At 36.3% G+C, this 18,342-nt stretch overlaps 1 protein-coding gene across 4 annotated transcripts in view; it reads left to right on the forward strand.

The window, feature by feature from the left end:
* ATG5 (autophagy related 5) overlaps positions 1–18,342 on the forward strand; it is a 118,738-nt gene that overhangs the window by 565 nt on the left and 99,831 nt on the right. For 3 of the 4 annotated variants that reach the window (XM_059941500.1, XM_059941498.1, XM_059941497.1), the window contains exons 2-3: positions 5,288–5,452; positions 13,949–14,076. In XM_059941500.1, coding sequence (XP_059797483.1) covers positions 5,345–5,452; positions 13,949–14,076 — 236 coding nt within the window. In that variant the 5' untranslated portion in view covers positions 5,288–5,344. Of the gene's footprint in view, positions 1–5,287; positions 5,453–13,948; positions 14,077–18,342 lie in introns of those variants that run through there. The other variant, XM_059941499.1, reaches the window with a different exon arrangement.

The following is an 18,342-nucleotide window of genomic DNA, read 5'->3' on the forward strand; positions in this document are numbered from 1 at the left end:
TTGGGTCTCGTCGCAGGCTCTAGAGTTTAGTTCGGGACCTGCATTTTTCGTGGAATAGTTAGTTATTTAGATCATAGTTATTTTATAAGCAGTTCGATTCTATCCGAAATCGGTGGAGTTTCCCCCCAATTTATCTTCTCAGACGCATTCATTGTCTCATTTTAATAATAATATTCAGTGCCAACAAAGCCATTTTCCCTTGGCAGAGCACTTTCACATACTTTATAGTTTGGATTATTTTCAAGTCACACCTGAACTTGGGGAACCTAGGGAAAGTGGATTGATCCTAGATTTTTCTGAGGGATGGGGAGGCACAGCATGTTTTCAGCAAGAATCAGAACCCAGAGGCTATCAAACAGCACTGAATTTCCAAGGCCTTCCAGAGTTTACTTGATAAATTTCAGTCTTTGGGACTGTGTGTACTTGGATCTGAACGGACTTATTTTGTGATTTCCATAAAGGGAGTTGTTGGTTGAATTTTGAATTTGAAAGTAAAGATGTTGGGCTGAGGGTAGCAGTGGAGGGAAATTTTAGAATTTTATATTGGATTTAAGTAGGTGCTTTGATCCTCAAAGGTATGCCGATTAAAATTGGGGAAAAGTGAACAGAATGGTACTATATGGATAAGAGTTTTTAGAATAATGTACAAGCTTCAAGTGTAGGTTCACTTTATTAATTTAACAGATACTAAGTGCTAGTTATGTGCCAGGCACTGAACAAAAAGTAAACAAAACAATAAACAGTGAGGAAGACAATAAAAATCCCTGCCATAATGAAGTTCACTTTGAGGGTTGAGGGGGGAGACATTAATTTAAAAATTAATTAAAATATGTGTCAGGTAGTGAAAAGTGCTATGAAGAAAAAATAAAGTAATGAAGGGGAATGGGGAGTGCTGGTAGCATGCATGGGAAATTATAGTGGTGGCCTTAGAAAAGATGACATTTGAGCAGAGACCTAATAGTGATAAAGAAGGGTGCCCGTGGATGTAGTGGAGAGGGCCATCAGAGCAACCACAAAGTCCCTGAGGCAGGAGCACATCAGCGAGTTTGGCTGGAACTGGGGGAGCAAGTTGCGGAGAGAAGCAGATAAGCAGGTCAGAGTGGGGTCAGGTCATATAGGGCCTGCTAACACCTGGTAAGACTTTAGTTTTTACTTTGAATGAGATGGTGGGGTTTTGAGTAAAGGAGTGAACTGATCTGACTTGTGTTTTAAAAGATTTTTCTGATTTCTTTGTTGTCTCTCTGCAGCAAGGGCAGAAATGTTGAGACCTCTGTTGGTAGGCCATTTGCATTTATCTGAGTTAAAGGTCAAGGTGACTTGGATCAGTGTGGTAAGGGTGGAGGTGGTGAGAAATGGCCAGATTCTAGATTTATATCTAAGCTAGAGCCATCAAGTGTGAAGAGGGGTCATGGATGACTCCCAGATTTATGGCCTGAGCTGCTAAAGAATGGAGTTACCACTCAGTGATTTGGGGAAGACCGCAGAGTAATAGGGAGAGGAGGGAGGAAGATCTGCAATCATTTGCAGTTTTGCACTTGCTGAATTTTCAAATGAAATGTCAGTATACAGTAGTATATATGAAACTGGAGTTCAGAAAAGAAGTCTAAGCTGAAGATGTAAATGTGGGAATTGTTAATGTGTAAGTGATATTTAAAGCCCTGAGAGATCTCCAAATGCAGGGTTCAAGGACTGTGGGGCACTTCAGCATTTGGAGATTGGAGGGAGTTATGACCTATCCCCCAGGGTGGAGGTGGGGCTGTTCCTTAAAACCCCTGTTCAGAACTAGTGATCCTTAGTAACCAGATAGAAGGAAATAGAAAGCCAGGTCATTAGCTGAGAGAGAGTGAGGAAGGAGATGTGAAAATTTGAGGAGGGGGAGTTGATTTAGGACAGTGGAAGAATAAATGGACTAGGGAAGTATGAGAATACTGGGCAATACTCAGAGCCCACTTTTTTTTTTTTTAATTAATTTTTTATTTATGGCTGTGTTGGGTCTTCGTTTCTGTGCAAGGGCTTTCTCTAGTTGTGGCAAGTGGGGGCCACTCTTCATCGCGGTGCGCGGGCCTCTCACTATCGCGGCCTTTCTTGTTGCGGAGCACAGGCTCCAGACGTGCAGGCTCAGTAATTGTGGCTCACGGGCCCAGCTGTTCCGCGGCATGTGGGATCTTCCCAGACCAGGGCTCAAACCCGTGTCCCCTGCATTGGCAGGCAGATTCTCAACCACTGCGCCACCAGGGAAGCCCTCACAGCCCACTTTTGAGGTCAGTGTTCATGAATTTAAAGGGAGATCAGCCAGCATATATATTTTTAGATGTTTACAAATTTACTACTAGTAGTTATTTGATATTTTAAGTAATTTCTGAGTAGTTAGGGATTTTGTCAGCAAAACAGCTTCAGGTAATAGGTTAGCCTTTCTTGGTTTGTAGTGTAAAAGGGACTGTTAATTGTGCATTTTATTGGGTTGGCCAAAAAGTTCATTCAGGTTTCTGTAACAGGTTACGGAAAAACCCAAAAGAACTTTTTGGCTAACCCAATATTTTTATCATACTCACTGTGCTGTTTGCTAAGTGTTGTTGGTTGGGCACCTGCCTCTTTTCCAGGCCATGAATTAGATGCAGAGAATACAGCAGTCAAGAAGTAGTCCCTGCCCTCAGGAAGCTTACTTCTAGTAGACTGCATCATGGGTTGGGATTTCTGTTCTTCCAAAACATTGCCTTCAAGTTGGATGCATGGTGTTGATATCGTAGTATATGTATGAGAGGGAAAAATATTTTTCTAAAATAGTGAAATTCGCTGAATATGAAGTGTGATTGTACAGATTTAGGAAAGAGTTTAGGTGGAAAAGTTTCTTAAGTAGCTAGTATAACTTTTGGATTTACACATTTTATTTATTTATATATTTTCCAGTTGTTTAACAAAAATTCCAGAGCCTATTATGTGCTGATTATGCTAACGTCCTGGATACAAAGGTATATATGACTCAGTTTCTGCTGTCAAGGAACTGACAGTTTAGTGTGGGGAGGGGCAAGAGACAGATAAGATACACAGGTGCAATGCATTGTTACACTGTATAACAATAAAGATATAATAACAGAAGTAATTAGATTATAGTTTGCTTAGTGGAAAGCTTCCCAAGGAGTTAATGTTAAGCTGACTCTTAAAAGAGGATTAAGAGTTGTCCAAGAGAAGGAGCAAAGGGTATTCAAGCAGAGGGGCCATGGAAGCACAGGGAAACCATGTATTAAATACATTTACCATTTTTCCAGTGCTTGGTTACTAGGTGCTAAATACCCAACAACCCTGTGAAATTAGAATTATCTTCAGTTTATAGATATGAGGTTTAGAGATGTCAGGTTTGTTGTCTAAGGACATACAGCTTAATATGTGGAAGTCAGGGTTGAAACCCATGTCAGTCTGATTTCAAAACCCCTTAACTACCTTACTGTATAGCCTGCTGTAAGCATTTAAATCTTCTCTGTCCTTGGTCTTTGTCCCTCAGCCGGTCTTTTTTACCAACTTCTATTTATTCTTCCTTGGAAAGCCCTCCTGTCTCTCATCAATCCACTGCTACCAGTCTAGGTCAGGCACTCATTATGTGCCTTAGTTGCTGAAATTGCTTCCCGGCTAGCCTCTCTCTGGCTCTGGATCCCCTTTTGTGAACTGCTACCAGATAATTGTTTTTATTTCACCATTATAAAACCTTTCTAGGCTTGTTGGATGAAATTGAAAACCCACAATTTTCTATTTGGTGTACTTCATGATCCAGTTACATTTTATATTTACAAATTTGACATTAAAAGAATAATTGCTTTTATTTCTCAGCACATGCTGTGTCCATTACCATGTCAAATACTTTATAGATTTTTTTTTTTTTTCTAGAACAACCTGGTGACTTTTACAGGTAAGGAAATTTAGACTGAGTGAAGTAAAGTGACTTACCTAGGGTCAGGTATGATAGTAAAACATGTCACAGGTCAGCTCTTTCATCATCTACTACTCCTCCCAACACAAAGTTTCCTAAAAAGTTGGTACACATACTGCTCCTGCCACTTCCTGCCTTTGCTGATGCTATTTTGCCTTGCTTGGAATATTTGTCTTCTTTTTGTCTGTCCATATTCTACCCATTCTTCAAGTTCAATATCTTTTAAGATTCTTCCCTGAACACTATAGGTTCTGTTAATATTTAACTTCTTCCCCTCCTGCATTATGAAAGCTCTCACAAAGTAACATTTAGTTATAACCATGGACATTTTGGAATTGGAAGGGATGTTTGGCAATAAGTATGGTATGATGGAAAAATTATGAGATTGGAAATCCTGCCGTAGTAGAGGAAAAGTAAAGGCACAGTGAGGTAACAGGTTCTGCCTGATTCATGCATAGAAGAAAGGCTATTTTTAGCAGAGTCCTGAATGATGTGTAAGTTGGAAGGCGAGGTGGGTAAGGCTACTTTAGGGTAAGGAACCACCGGCATGAGCAAAGCCATGCAAAGGACATGAAAGTGCATGGTATGTTTAGCAGATTTGTAAATAATACCTTCTGGGCGATGCCTGAGGTTTTAAAAAACTTATCACCACCATCATCATCATCATCTTGTATGCCCTCAGCACCTGCCACAGAGCTGGGCATATCAAATGATCAAATATTTATTGACTCTCTATTGAATGTTATTAGCAATGTTCAATGTATAATTTTTAGTTATTTTCCTTTACTCTCATAATTCCAGTTTACACTAAATAATGCTTTTGATTATTCTAAGTTCTTAAAATCTTTGACTTTTGAACATTTTTTGAGACATGCTCTGGTTGGTTCTATAAATTATGATGATAAATACACTTTATAGTACTGTGTTATAGGCATTGTTCTAAGTGTTCTACATGTATTAATTTAATTTTCATATCTATCTTATGTGGTCAGTGCTGTTATTCCCATTTTACAGATGAGAAAACTGAGACGCAGAGAAGTTATAGGTGAAGAGTTCACTTTAGATAAGCGGTAGACTCTTTTGGGGCTTGAGAAAATGATTCAAGTATAGTTTCACTTTGGCTGTGGTTCATTAGTTGTATATGTAATTTTGAAATGGTTACTTCCGTGATCTCCTTAAATAAATAATAGCTCCACATTTAGAATTTGTTGTACTGATTTTTGCATTCATTCTAAAGAATACCCATCACGGAGTTTTTTGAAGTGAATAGTCTTTATGCATTCTTTTTTTCCTATAATCTTCCTTTGTTTTGGAGCAGGTTCATTTATACCTGCAAGGACCTAATACCCTTCGTTTTATTTTCAGTTTGGCTTTGGCTGGAAAAGAATTCAGCCTATATGTACTACTTTAACCACTGGAAGAATGACAGATGACAAAGATGTGCTTCGAGATGTGTGGTTTGGACGAATTCCAACTTGCTTCACCCTCTATCAGGATGAGATAACTGAACGGGAGGCAGAACCATATTATGTAAGTATGTTGATGGTGGCAAATGGGATACCATAACTTTGTCCATTTTTGTAAATAAAGCTCTAAGAACCTGGAGGCTGATTTTCAACATTTTATATACAATTAATATGTGCTTATTGTGGAAAAAAATTAGGAGACAGATCTACAAAAAGAAGAAAATAAGAATTACCTCTAATCCTACTACTCAGAGGAAAAAAACACTGTTGACATGTTGATGTGGGACCTTCTTGACTTTCTTTTTCTTATGCATATATAATATATGATAATGAATCATAAGTTATGTGTGGTTTTTTAACAGGAAGCTATTTTGAAAATGCTAGGTTCAGACTTGATTCTTTTGTATGTAGGTGGTTCAAAGCAACTATTTAAATTCTTTTTGCAAGCTGAGTGAACATATGAATGTGTGTGTGACTTCATATGTTCATGAGCTAATATAGATTATATGAAATATATTGTTTAATAACATAAATCTCTGTATATAGGCTTGTATGTTTGAGTTAGTGTATTGTCTGTTCTAAAAAAAAAAAGTATCAATTATCTTCTGATTTTAGTCTGCTTTTTTTCTTTTCTAATTGCATATATGATCCATACTTAAGCATCTGTCAGTCAGAGATAATAGTATCTTGCCTTTTTACTGAATAGTCCCTAGTAGGCAAAGACATTCTCAATTGTTATTTTAGTTTTTTTTTTTTTTTTCATCTCAGGTACACATAATATTGTTTACTCAGGAGGTTCTGGAGAAGTGGAAATGTATTTGTGGTTCTGGATTATTTCTTGTTGTGCTTTTTAAAAAAGTTAATTAATTAATTAATTTTTTGGGCTGCATTGGGTCTTCGTTGCTGCATGCAGGCTTTCTCTAGTTGCAGCAAGCGGGGGCTACTCTTCATTGCGGCGCACTGGCTTCTCATTGCAGTGGCTTCTCTTGTTGCGGAGCACGGGCTCTAGGCGCGAGGGCTTCAATAGTTGTGGCCCGTGAGCTCTAGAGCTCAGGCTCAGTAGTTGTGGCACACGGGCTTAGTTGCTCCGCGGCATGTGGGATCTTGCTGGACCAGGGCTCGAACCCGTGTCTCCTGCATTGGCAGGCAGATCTTAACCACTGCACCACCAGGGAAGTCTTCTTGTTTCACTTCAGTAAAGCTTGCGCTTGGCTTTCTTCCTCTCTGTTGGAGAAGCAGCACTGTTCCACAGCCTTCTCCAGCTGTGGGAAGTCAGACTGCTGGAAGAAGCTCCTTCAGGGGCCCATTCACTAAATTTTTGGGTAGAGGAACTTGCATTTTTCTCTGCACATTCTCGAATCTGGCATAGGTCATGCAAATGGTAGATACTCAGTGCATGAAAGCCTCTCTACACCCATGTTAGGGGTTTGTTTTAAATTCTCTGGGTTTTCTTATTGAATGATAATTTCAGAGAAATTGGGCAGTCTTTTGTACTAGTATTTAGGTAGTCGTAGCTGATTATATTTATAAATTTGAGTCATTTTAACTTTGGAAACCTCAACAATTTTCTGCCTTTAGAAAAACTTCCACAGTTAAAAATGAAGTGTGATCATAGCTTATTTTTAGAGACATTTCATTTGTTAGATGTATTTTTCCTCTTCTCCCCCTGTAGCATGGGTTAGGATATCATTTATGTTTGTTTCCAAACTAGCTTTTGCTATTTTAATGAAAACTTTTAACTTTGGGTAGCTTTCTAATAGTATCTAAACAAAAGAGTGTATGTGTTCAGTTGATCAAAGTGGCAAAAACTAAGAAATATATAATTTAAGACTGTTTACTTTTAAATCAGAATATGATGTTTGACACACTTTCTGCAGTTAAAAAAAAATCCAAGTAAAGAATATAGTATTTTTCCTTCCTTATATATGAATCTGTTTAAATACGAAAAGACCGTTGTGAGAACTAGAGGGTAAGTTGTTTTCTGTCTGTTTCTAATCGAATTAAAAATGGCAAAGAGTAATGGGGGATAACTGTTGGAGGAAGAGGATTGTTTTGTCTAATAGTAATTAATTTTTTTCTTGAATTCTTCCTAATTCTTCACCCAAAAGAAACTCTTACATAGTGATTGTGATTATGTTTTTGCAGAATATTGGGTGATAGGCATATAATAAATATTAAACAAAGAACTGGATTTTAAAACCATGCAGCATAATGCAGATTTTGTTCTTTAAATACATACATACTTAATAAACACATACATACTTAAGTATAAGAAAGACAATATACAAAACCACTAGCAGTGGTTACCCTTAGAATTATTATAGGTGAGCATTTTAGTGCCAATATGATTTTCGTTCACCTGTCTCTTGGTTGTAAATTAAACTTGAATGTATTTTTTAATTGCTTTGAGTTATAATAATGATAATGTTTTAAAGATTCCGGATGAAATGAGATGAAAATATCATAGCCTGAGAGCCAGTAGACCTCTTTCCCAAACATTCTCAAAGTTCAGATGAGATAACATAACAGGGTTGTCACCAAGGATTGAAGAGTCCATTCATGTTCACGTGGAGGTGCAGGAAGGATGGGTGAAAGGGAATGTAGTTTATTTTTATTAATATTTATAGCTTATTTCTTAGAAACTAGGTTTAAAAATATCCACTCATACCAAATTTATAAATTATTACTCAAAGAGTCTTCTGGAATGTCCTGTTTCCATTGGAAAAGCATGTTAATGTTAGACATATTCCTGTCTATTTGTTGGCTCCATATAAATCTTTCAGCCATCATCCTGTATGTATATCATTGAGAATTGTATCGTATTTTACAGGGAGTATTAGGAAGGAAATTTGTTAGAAAATAGGCAACTTTTCAGTTTTTGTTGTTTCTGTTATATTCATTTGAACTGTTGCTTTTCATTTAGATTATCCAGTATGAAATATACATACTAAATTGCATTCATATTTTGTGACTTCTTACCAGAGGAAATCATACAGATGCATGGTCATCGATTTGAGTGGACCCTAAACATTTCCCAGCATTCCTTTTATGTTTCCTTAGTTAGCTGTGTCTGTTCTCCTCTAGGACTATTTCTCTGAGTCCTGACCTCATCTTTCTTGACAGGTGACCTCACTTTCTACTTCACAAAGGAAATAGAAACCATACAATAGGACCTTCCTTAACTTTCTGCCACCAAGTCTGTAAAACATATCTGCACTCAACATACTTTTACTTCTCCTCTCTCATGTTTTAATGGAAGAGGTGTCCTTTCTTCTTAGACAAGGTCCAGCCTTCCATCTGTGTTCTGGATCCCATCTCCTGCTTCTGTATTTACTTTACTTTCAAACTTTTCTATCTACTGACTTCTTCCTTGCAGCATTTATATTGTCTCAAATCCTTTCTATCCTAAAATAACCCTCTGTTGACCCCATCCTCCTTTCAACTACTTGCTTTTCCTTCACAGCCAGACTTATTAAAAAGATTGTCTGTACTCATTGTTTCCTTCCCATCTCCCACCACTTTCTTCACTGTAATCATATTTCACCCTACTCCAACAGAACTGTTCTTGTCACTGTCACTAAAGACATCTTTTTTTTTTTTTTTTTTTTTTACCAGACCTAGAGTATGTTTTTGAACTTTCATTTGCTTGATCTCTCAGCACTATTTGATGTCATTGGCTGTTTTCTCCATTGCTCTGCAGTGCCTCATTCCTGGTTTTGCTTCTGTGGTCCCCTTTGCCAGGGGACCTCTTTTGCTTGTTGCTCAGTGTTGGCATTCGTTGGGGCTTTGCCTTTTTTTTTCTTTTTCCACTTCACTGTTTTTTCCCCCCTAGAGCTTTCACTCCATTTTTATGTCTTTGTTGAGCATTTTTATCTTGACAGCTCCCCAGGATTTTTCTCCTGAGCTCCAGACCTATATGTCTTTCTGCTGGATAGCCTTACTTAGATGTCTTGAAGGAACTCAAACTGAGTGTGTTTGAAACTGGACTCATCATCTTTACTCCGGAAAACCTGATTATCTGCCATCTTCCCTTCCTGTTTTATCATCCAGCTAATTAATTACTCTTACAGTAATTAACATGGGACTCATCCTTTGATACTTCCTTCTCCCGTATCCCTGACATTCATTCATAACTTAGTTCATCTGATTTTACATCTCAGATATTTCACACTTTTCTGATTCCTTTCATACCCACTGATACAGCCTAGTTCAGGCCACCATTTAAAAACTAGTGTATTGGGACTTCCCTGGTGGCGCAGTGGTTAAGAATCCACCTACCAATGCAGGGGACACGGGTTCGAGCCCTGGTCTGTGAAGATCCCACATGCTGCAGACCAACTAAGCCCTTGTGCCACAACTACTGAGCCTGCACTCTAGAGCCCACGAGCCACAACTACTGAGCCCGCATGCCACAACTACTGAAGCCCGCTTGCCTAGAGCCTGTGCTCCACGATGAGAGAAGCCACTGCAATGAGAAACTTGCGCACCGCAACAAAGAGTAGCCCCCTCTCGCCCCCGTGCGTAGCAATGAAGACCCAAGGCAGCCAAATAAATAAATAAATTTATAAAACAACAACAACAACAATAACAAAAAACTAGTGTATTGTATAATATTAACTAATTTCCCTGGTTTCAGTCTTGCCCTCTTTCCATTTTCCAGTCTGCAGTTGGAGTCATCTTTTCAAAACACGTATCTTACATTGTCACCTGCCAGCTAGAAACCTTTAGTGGCTTTTCATTGTCTTTAGGATCCTTAATATAGTTTACAGGGTTCTTCATGATCTGGTCCCTTGCTTCTTCAGTACTATTCTGTCCTAAATCTCTACAGTCCTGTCATATTCAACTTCTTATAATTCCTCATGTGCCAGTCTTTGTCCTTTTGTATTCACGCCATGCCTTCTTGCAGTTCCCTCTGCTGGAATGAGCAGCAGTATCTCCCACCCCTACTCACACCCAGACATCCACACCAACGCATGTTTGGTTCATTCCTGTTTCCCTTTTGACCCTTGCCTTAAAATTGACCTCCTGTCAAGGCTTCCCTGAGCTCCTAGGTTGGGTTAAATTTCTTTGCTACTTGCTCCTATAACGTTCTTTACTTCCTCTTTGCATTCGTCGTATTTGTAATTTTGTTTTTACTGTCTGCCTCTCAAGCCTGTAAGCTCCATGAGAGGAAGAATTCTTTCTGTCTCATTCAGTGCTCTATCCTCATCACCTAGTGTGATGCCTCACACGTTGAAATGGGACAGAATTCTAGTGTATTTTAATTCTGTTTTTGTTCTAGATAAGCGAATCTCTAATTTTATAATTGAAAATTGTTGGACAAAATAGGATTCGGTGTAAACAAATAATATACGGGCACTTTTTTTCTGAAACATAAGTAATCTATACAACTATGTAAAACATGTATGACTTATAAGCTGTACAGAAAAAAAAAAATGAATCACTTGTGTCATACTGAGTACTTGACAGTGCTGAATGAGGAATAAGGGAATGGTGGAGTCCTCGTAGTGGACAGTGTCCCCGGGGGGGTTAATCCTTTTTGTATTAAAAGAACTTAAAGAACCTTGAAGACATTAATCAAAGTGAAATAAGCCAGACACAAAAGGACAAATATTTTATGATTGCATTTAGATGAGGTACCTAGAATGGTCTAATTCAAAGAGACAGAAAGTAAAAAAGTGATTACAAAGGGCTGGGGGGTAGAGGAGAACGGGGGAATTGCTGTTTAATAGGTACAGCGTTTGAGTTTGGGATGATGAAAAGTTCCGGAGATGGATAGTGGTGATAGTTGCACAGCAGTATGAATGTATTTAATGCCACTGAGCTATATACACTTAAAATGGTTAACCTGATAAATTTTACACCAGGTATATTTTACCACAATTTTTAAAAATGAACCTGAAGTAAACCAATTTGATACACCAAAGAAAAACCTTATGTGATACAATCTGGATGTAGAAGGCAGGGTGATGTCTTTTTGCTGTTACTTTCTTTCCCTTTTTACCTATTTAAATATTTACTAGATAAAGTATCTATACCTACTCTAGTTATTTCTTAGTGCTACTATGTATAGATATTTATGTTAGTTATATATTACTCCCACAGGCTAATTTAGGACAGAAGATTCCAGCTACATTTTAGTGTACTTTCTGTCTGAAGAATGAGCATTCTTTTACAATTTATCACTTTTGACCTTTTGTCCCACTTAACCTTTTGCATCTCTGATTCATTCAGCAAATATTTATTGTATGCCTGCTATGAAGCAGGCACTATTTTGGGCATTGGGAATGTTAGTTAGCAGTGAACAAAACACATGAAAACCCCTGTCTCAATGGAGCTTACATTCTAATGTTCCTCATTCCTTATTGTAAATAAGTTTTTGTTTCATGAAAATCATTTGTGAATTTTTCAGCAAATTTGGTTGAACCCTGTGCATGTAGTACAGCTCTTTCCAAAATCAGGAGCTGATATCCATACTCATTTAGTCCTGATATATCTTCTTTCTTATGATCTCCATAGGGTAATGTCATTCTCTACAGAATAGATAGCTATGCAATGCCCAACAGACATTTTAAATTAAAGTCCTTGACTTACTGACATAGAACTATTGGACTAATAGACCATACTTATTTATTTTTAAAAAATGGCTAATTTACCATGCTATTTTAATTTCTTAGAGACTGCCCATGATACTTCTGTACTTGATTCTGTCATTTCTGACTCTAATGAATCATTTCTTTGCCATTTATTTAATAGAATATGGTTTTGGCAAGTTATTTAAGCTGTATGTAAAATAGAGGTGATAATAATTCTTCCTGTAAAACAGCTAGTGCTTTTCCTTATACATAGTAAGTATTAGTTTCCTTTTTTTTTTTCTTCCCTAATCACATTCTAGTTGTTTCTTTATAAAAGAGGAACTTATGTTCTGTTGAATCCACACAGCTATCCAACACCTTGTTCCTAGTATTAGTACCTTTTATTCCATACTGGAGCATGCCAACTACCGCCCATACCCCTGTACCCTGTAGCTCCTAGGACTACTGTCATGTTCCCTTACCTAACTGGGGCCAGTTACCTTGATCTTCAGTGATTAAGTATCAGAGTGCCTTTAACCAGAATATTTCTCTTTGTATATATTCCCCAGCCCGCTACATAATTCTACTTGATTTACTGATCAAAAGACATAACCTTGAATAAGCAGCATGAAAAGTGATGCAGAGTTACACTCACAGAAGCAGCTGAAAGAGAGCCACAAAACAGTTTTACCAGCAAAAGAAGACAGAAGCTTAGGAAAACAAGAAATGGCTAGAGAGTCTGCTGCAAAGGAGGAAAATACATGTATTTTTGCCAGTTTCCTCCTTTTATCTACTCGTAGGTTCTTTAAATAAATTCTTGCTCTCTTATGTTTTCTTTCTGGGTACCTTTCCTAGGGGAAAAACACTGACAGCCTTCATACTATTCCAGTTGAGGCTTTACCAACCTTAATGTTCCTTTCCAGACTTTGCTCTCTCCAGAGTCCAAGTAGGTCCAGCCTCCATAAGGATAGATTGAGGGAGTTGATTGACAGTGGCAGGATCGTCAGTCCACCAGCATTATACTCTAAGCTTGTACTTTATTGCATTTAAATATTTAAATGTGTAGCTCAAAAGTCAGTCATCTAACTTATCTCTCTCCTTGAGATTTCTTCATTAGTAATCACAAAAATCTTTTCTGACTTCCAGACCTCCCCCACTTTTCCATTCCTTCTTTCTCATCTCATGTAATATTTCCTTAACAGATTTCCTATCTAGAATCTTACCTTATTGCAATTTTTATATACAATGGCTAGAATATTCCTCAAGTACTGTTTTCATCATGCCATTAATGGTATCATAGTGGGCTTCACTGTTTATCAAATGAAAATTTCCATTTGACCTTCAAAGGTCTTTCTATTGCTGCCATGAAGTATTTTTGTAAGTACTTTTTATGAGTTTTGTTTTGTTTTGTTTTGTTTTTAACCTCCACTTTATTTTAGCCTCATAGAAAGGGATAGATTATGTCCTTGTCTTGGTGTTCTTCACTGCAACTAAGCCAGTACACAGTAGCTTATCAAAATGTGATGGACCAATTGAGAAGTCCTGATTGATAAGTCAAGGTGTACATTAGACTGAGTTGATTATCTTCTCAGAAGTTGAATTAACTCAGGTGAATCATATTAATTTTTAAGTTAAATTTGGTAGAACTAATAAGTATCCTAAATAGTATGACATATGATTGCATTGTATTTTTATTTGGAAAAAAGTATTACAGAAAGATTGCACATAGACTTGTGTTATTTATTATTCTAGGCATTTATCTTATAAACTGTACATAAGTAATGACCTCATAAGAAATTTTAAAACATCTTAGCCTTTAGCCTTTGATTTTCTATAAAAAGCAGTTGACTTTGTGTGGAATATTCAAAATAATGCAAAGAAAATGGTTGTTTTTCAGAATATTCAAAATATATTTAAAAACCTATTTAGTATATTTCTTTTTGAAAAAATAGTAAATAAATATGGTTTACAAATTTTCATTTCAGTTGCTTTTGCCAAGAGTAAGTTATTTGACGTTGGTAACTGACAAAGTGAAAAAGCACTTTCAGAAGGTTATGAGACAAGAAGACATTAGTGAGATATGGTTTGAATATGAAGGCACACCACTGAAATGGTGAGTGACTTTTTCTGCATTATTAAGCGTTGAGTATATACTAGCTTTAAGAAGGTATAGTGCCTTGAAGCAGTTTTTTAAAAGTTCTATACAAGAAATCACTAGTCTAGCTCTATAATACAGTGAATTTTAAACCAATGCTGGAATATTTTATTGGCAATATTTCTGTCTTCTATTTGGATGCATGGGAGACTGGACAGATTTGTATATTTTCATCAATAGATTTTTTTATATGGCATAATAATAGTAAATTTGGTTATGGAGTTTTTGGTTTTTTAAATTTTTTTTTAAACATATTTAAAACTCCCTTATGAATAAGTCACTCTGTGACACTATTCAGTTTTGTTTCTATCTCTAAAATCTTTATAAACAGAACTTTATATATGCGTGATTACCTAAAGGGGCATCTTTCAAACTGATTGTCACATATAGTTGACCACTGTGCTATAATATAAGCACATGTTGTTTAGCCTTGGTTTAGTATTTAAATTATATTGATTTCCTTCTTGTGTGAAAAATAATTTTGGTAGTATATTGGAATACCATTTTTTCAGAAACATTTAAAATAAATATCCTTTTTCAGACACATAAATCTGGGCTTATCCATGTATAGGTGATGTAATTTTGTACTTCCTCTGTTACTGGGAGCTTTGGTCATTGTGCTTCCAAAAATATTTAATGAAATTGAAGAAATTACAGGGAGAAGAATGTTAAAAAGTGACTCAAGATATGCTGAGATATAGGTGTTGAAATGCTGCCATATAGATGTAGTTGAATGAGAAAGATACAGGCTGAGTCAAGCTTTAAGTGAAATATGAAAAATATAAATAGTTTAATAATGGACTTGCTCTTTGAATCTGGGAATAATAAAAAATGAAGAGTTTTAAAAGAGACTTAAAGCAAATAAAAGGAAGCTAGTAGGTGTGTAATAAGTGCAGCTGACTTGAATCCAAGGATTACTTAGAAACAAGGAGTGAACTTTTAGAACTCACGTTGTGCTGATGAATTTCCAAGAGTGGGTAGATTTCTGTTAATGATTTAGAAACATGCAAGGTGATATCTTGTATTGAGTTATGGGTCACATCACTAACCTTTTTTTTTCTTTCTTTTTTTTGTATAACATTCATTTTTTAGTCAAAACAGAATACTGAGCTTCATAATCACATTATCAGACTCATTATGACTCTTGAATAGTTCTAGACCTCTGGCAGCATAGATAAGTCAATGTTTTCTGTTTCTTTTTATTTCTCAGAAGAATTGGAGGTTTTGGAATGGGAAGGTGGCTTAAAAGAAGTATAAGAGGAGCAAGGATCAGGAGAGTAGAGGGAGAGGAAGGAGGGGGAAAGATTGTGGGTGAGTAGCAATAGGATATCTCTGCTCTTGACAGTTCTATCTGTATTATAGATGGATGTTGAAATTGTATTGCTTTATGTGTATTAGTTATAGATTCCCTTAAGAACTCATGCGACTGACAGTGGGCTTTTCAGTTTTATCATTGTAAAGCATGGGTTCTCAACAAGGGCCCTACTGACATTTTGGACCCAGATAATTCTTTGCTGTGGGAGGGCTACTCTGTATGTTGTAGTGTTTTTAGCAGCAGCCCTGGTCTCTACCCACTATTGCCAGTTGCACGCCCTTCAGTTGTGATAGTAAAAATGTTGCTAAATGTCCTGGGGCAGGGAGTGCGAAACCACCCCCATTTAAGAAACTCTGGAAAAGATGGGAAACCTCAATTTAGCTTTTATAGTAAATGATTATTAAGTCATCATCTTTCAGCTGCCGTTTTAATTTATCTCGTGTGGTGATTATTTTTGTATTTGCTGTGATTTGTCTTCTATAGGTTTGTATTCTATATATGATATCAGTAAACAACATTTGGACCCATTCCTCCCTGTTACGACAGAGTGATGATTTTGGCTTCAAGATACATTTTCCTACTTTGTCATTATTTATCCCTTCTGAAAGTCTTTTATTAAAGAGTGAAATTATTTTTCCTTTTAGAGCGCTTATGTGAAAGCAATTGTGTTCACATATCTTCATTTTAGTTTTTGGGGTGTTAGCTTTTTATGCATGATACCACTTTCATAGCTGTGTCTTGCTGTACATTCATTGTATTTAATGGCTTTTGATACAACTTTTCCTTTAGTGTTGTTAGGTATTCCATATATTTGAGGAATGACTAACTTACCAAGGCATGAATAAAATTTAGGACCTCTGGGCTAAGTTCTGCTCTTTTCTCTCTTTGCTCCCAACAATAGCAATTTTCTCTTGTGTGATAAGAGTTTTCCTCCTGGAAATAGGCTGTCAGTATCTACCTGGCATTTAAGCAGTGGACTTCATAGGATAGGATAATCATTGTAGGGAAGCAGCTACCACTGAAGCTTTGTAGGACTTGGACTTTTGAGACCATAAATGTGTCTTAAGCGTAGAGGAGCATTTATTTCAGTAGGATGATAATGTCTGCCTTATACTTGATTCTTTGGAGTTTTAAGTAAATTCAAGTGAGAAAGGAAATCAAACACCAGTTTAGACAATTCATAAAAGAAGGAAGAAAGCATAAATTGATATTCCTTCTCTCTCTGTAACCCTTTCTCCTATTCATATTAATTATTATTACAAATATTTAATCATCTATGTGAGATGGCTGAGCAGGTGCTCTGTACCTTAAGCAGTAGCTCGTAAGAGGTGCTAAGTAAATGTTTGTTGAATGAAAAAATGAATCTAAGTAAGTCTCTTCTTTTTATTGAGAAAACTGAGGCTCAAATAAATAACTTACTCAAATGAGCAAGTAGGACCATATTTTGAGGGCTCTTTCTACCATACATGCTGATATTCTGTTTCTTAGTTGTTGTTGTTTTCTCTGATTCTGTATGTTCTAATGACTTATGTTAATTTGTCCATATTAGAATAGAAAAGTATTTAAGAACAGTGGTATGCACATAATGAATACTTAATATGTTGTTGATTTGTAGAGAGATGCCAAGGAGGCCTTATCTGATTAGTGCTTTTAAAAATTATATGGGAAATGGAAAGTGCTGATCTTAACTCAAATTAAGGATCTCTTTTTAAAGAGTGATTTGAGTTGATTAGTCAGCAGAGGGTGCTCTAACATTGCATTTTAAGGGATAAAGTTTCTTGTTACCGTAACTCAAGTGTTCAAAATTTGTATTTGTTACTTTTATATTAGGCTTGTCTTAAGAGAAAAGTTCTTGGTTCTTCTAAAGAATACTTTGTTAGTATACCCTAATGCTAGTTAGATCTTAGGCCTCCAGGTACAAAATTTAGAAAAAGGTTCTTTGTCAACTGTAAAACAAGTGTCTGTACAAGAATATTATTATTTTGTGTAAATTGACTTATTTTCAGGATTGATTGTTGAAAATAGATTGTTGAAACTACCTTTTGAATTAAAAAAAAAAAGGCAGCAAATACTGATGTTGATCCTAAATGTAGGCATAATAGAGTGACCCAGAATTTAATACTGTACCTATGTGATTTCAAAAGTAAATTTTAACAAAGTAATTTTAACATCTTAATTGTAAATATTGTGCAGGCTCTTCTCTTATGTCCAGTCATTTTTCTAAGGTTGTGCATTTTTAGAATTTTATAAATTATTCTGTAAACTAGATTTTTTGAAATGTGGTTTACTTAGCATTTTATACATGTAGTATCCCTTTAGTTGGTTATTTCTGTACTTTTTCATCCATAGGAATAGGCTTAGAAAGCTGAGAAACACAGCACTGGCCTGTAATTGTCTGTGTTTGTACTATAGACAGAGTAACGCAAAATAGATTATAATCATTAAATTACTTTGGTTTATGTTTGAGTTAAACCCTTATTCATTAGAATGTAATCGTGTTTTCAGTGAATCACTAACGTAGCAAACTTACGAATAGGATGCATTTATTTCAGTGAAATGGAGTGGGACAATAGTTCTCTAGTATATAGGGAAGATTCCTTTCAATACTGATCTTAAGATACTGGTTTGCTATCTAACTGCAGATGTTTAGACTAGAATGAGCACCCTTGGCTGACCTCAAAGCGTATCTGTTACTGCCATACCATGTGCCAGTATGTATATGTATTTTAGCAGTAATGAAAGGGTAAAGAAGAATCAACTTATGCAAAAAAAAAAAAGAAAACGTTAATTCATTTAGAGAATTGAATTTAGAAAAGGTTAGAGCAATTTAAGGAAGAGAAAGAAAATGAATAAAATGTGAAAGCAGACACAACGCTAAATATTCTGGTGCAGTTAATTTTTATAGCGTG

Source organism: Balaenoptera ricei, chromosome 12 (assembly GCF_028023285.1).
Source record: "Balaenoptera ricei isolate mBalRic1 chromosome 12, mBalRic1.hap2, whole genome shotgun sequence".
Classification (NCBI taxonomy): domain Eukaryota; kingdom Metazoa; phylum Chordata; class Mammalia; order Artiodactyla; family Balaenopteridae; genus Balaenoptera; species Balaenoptera ricei.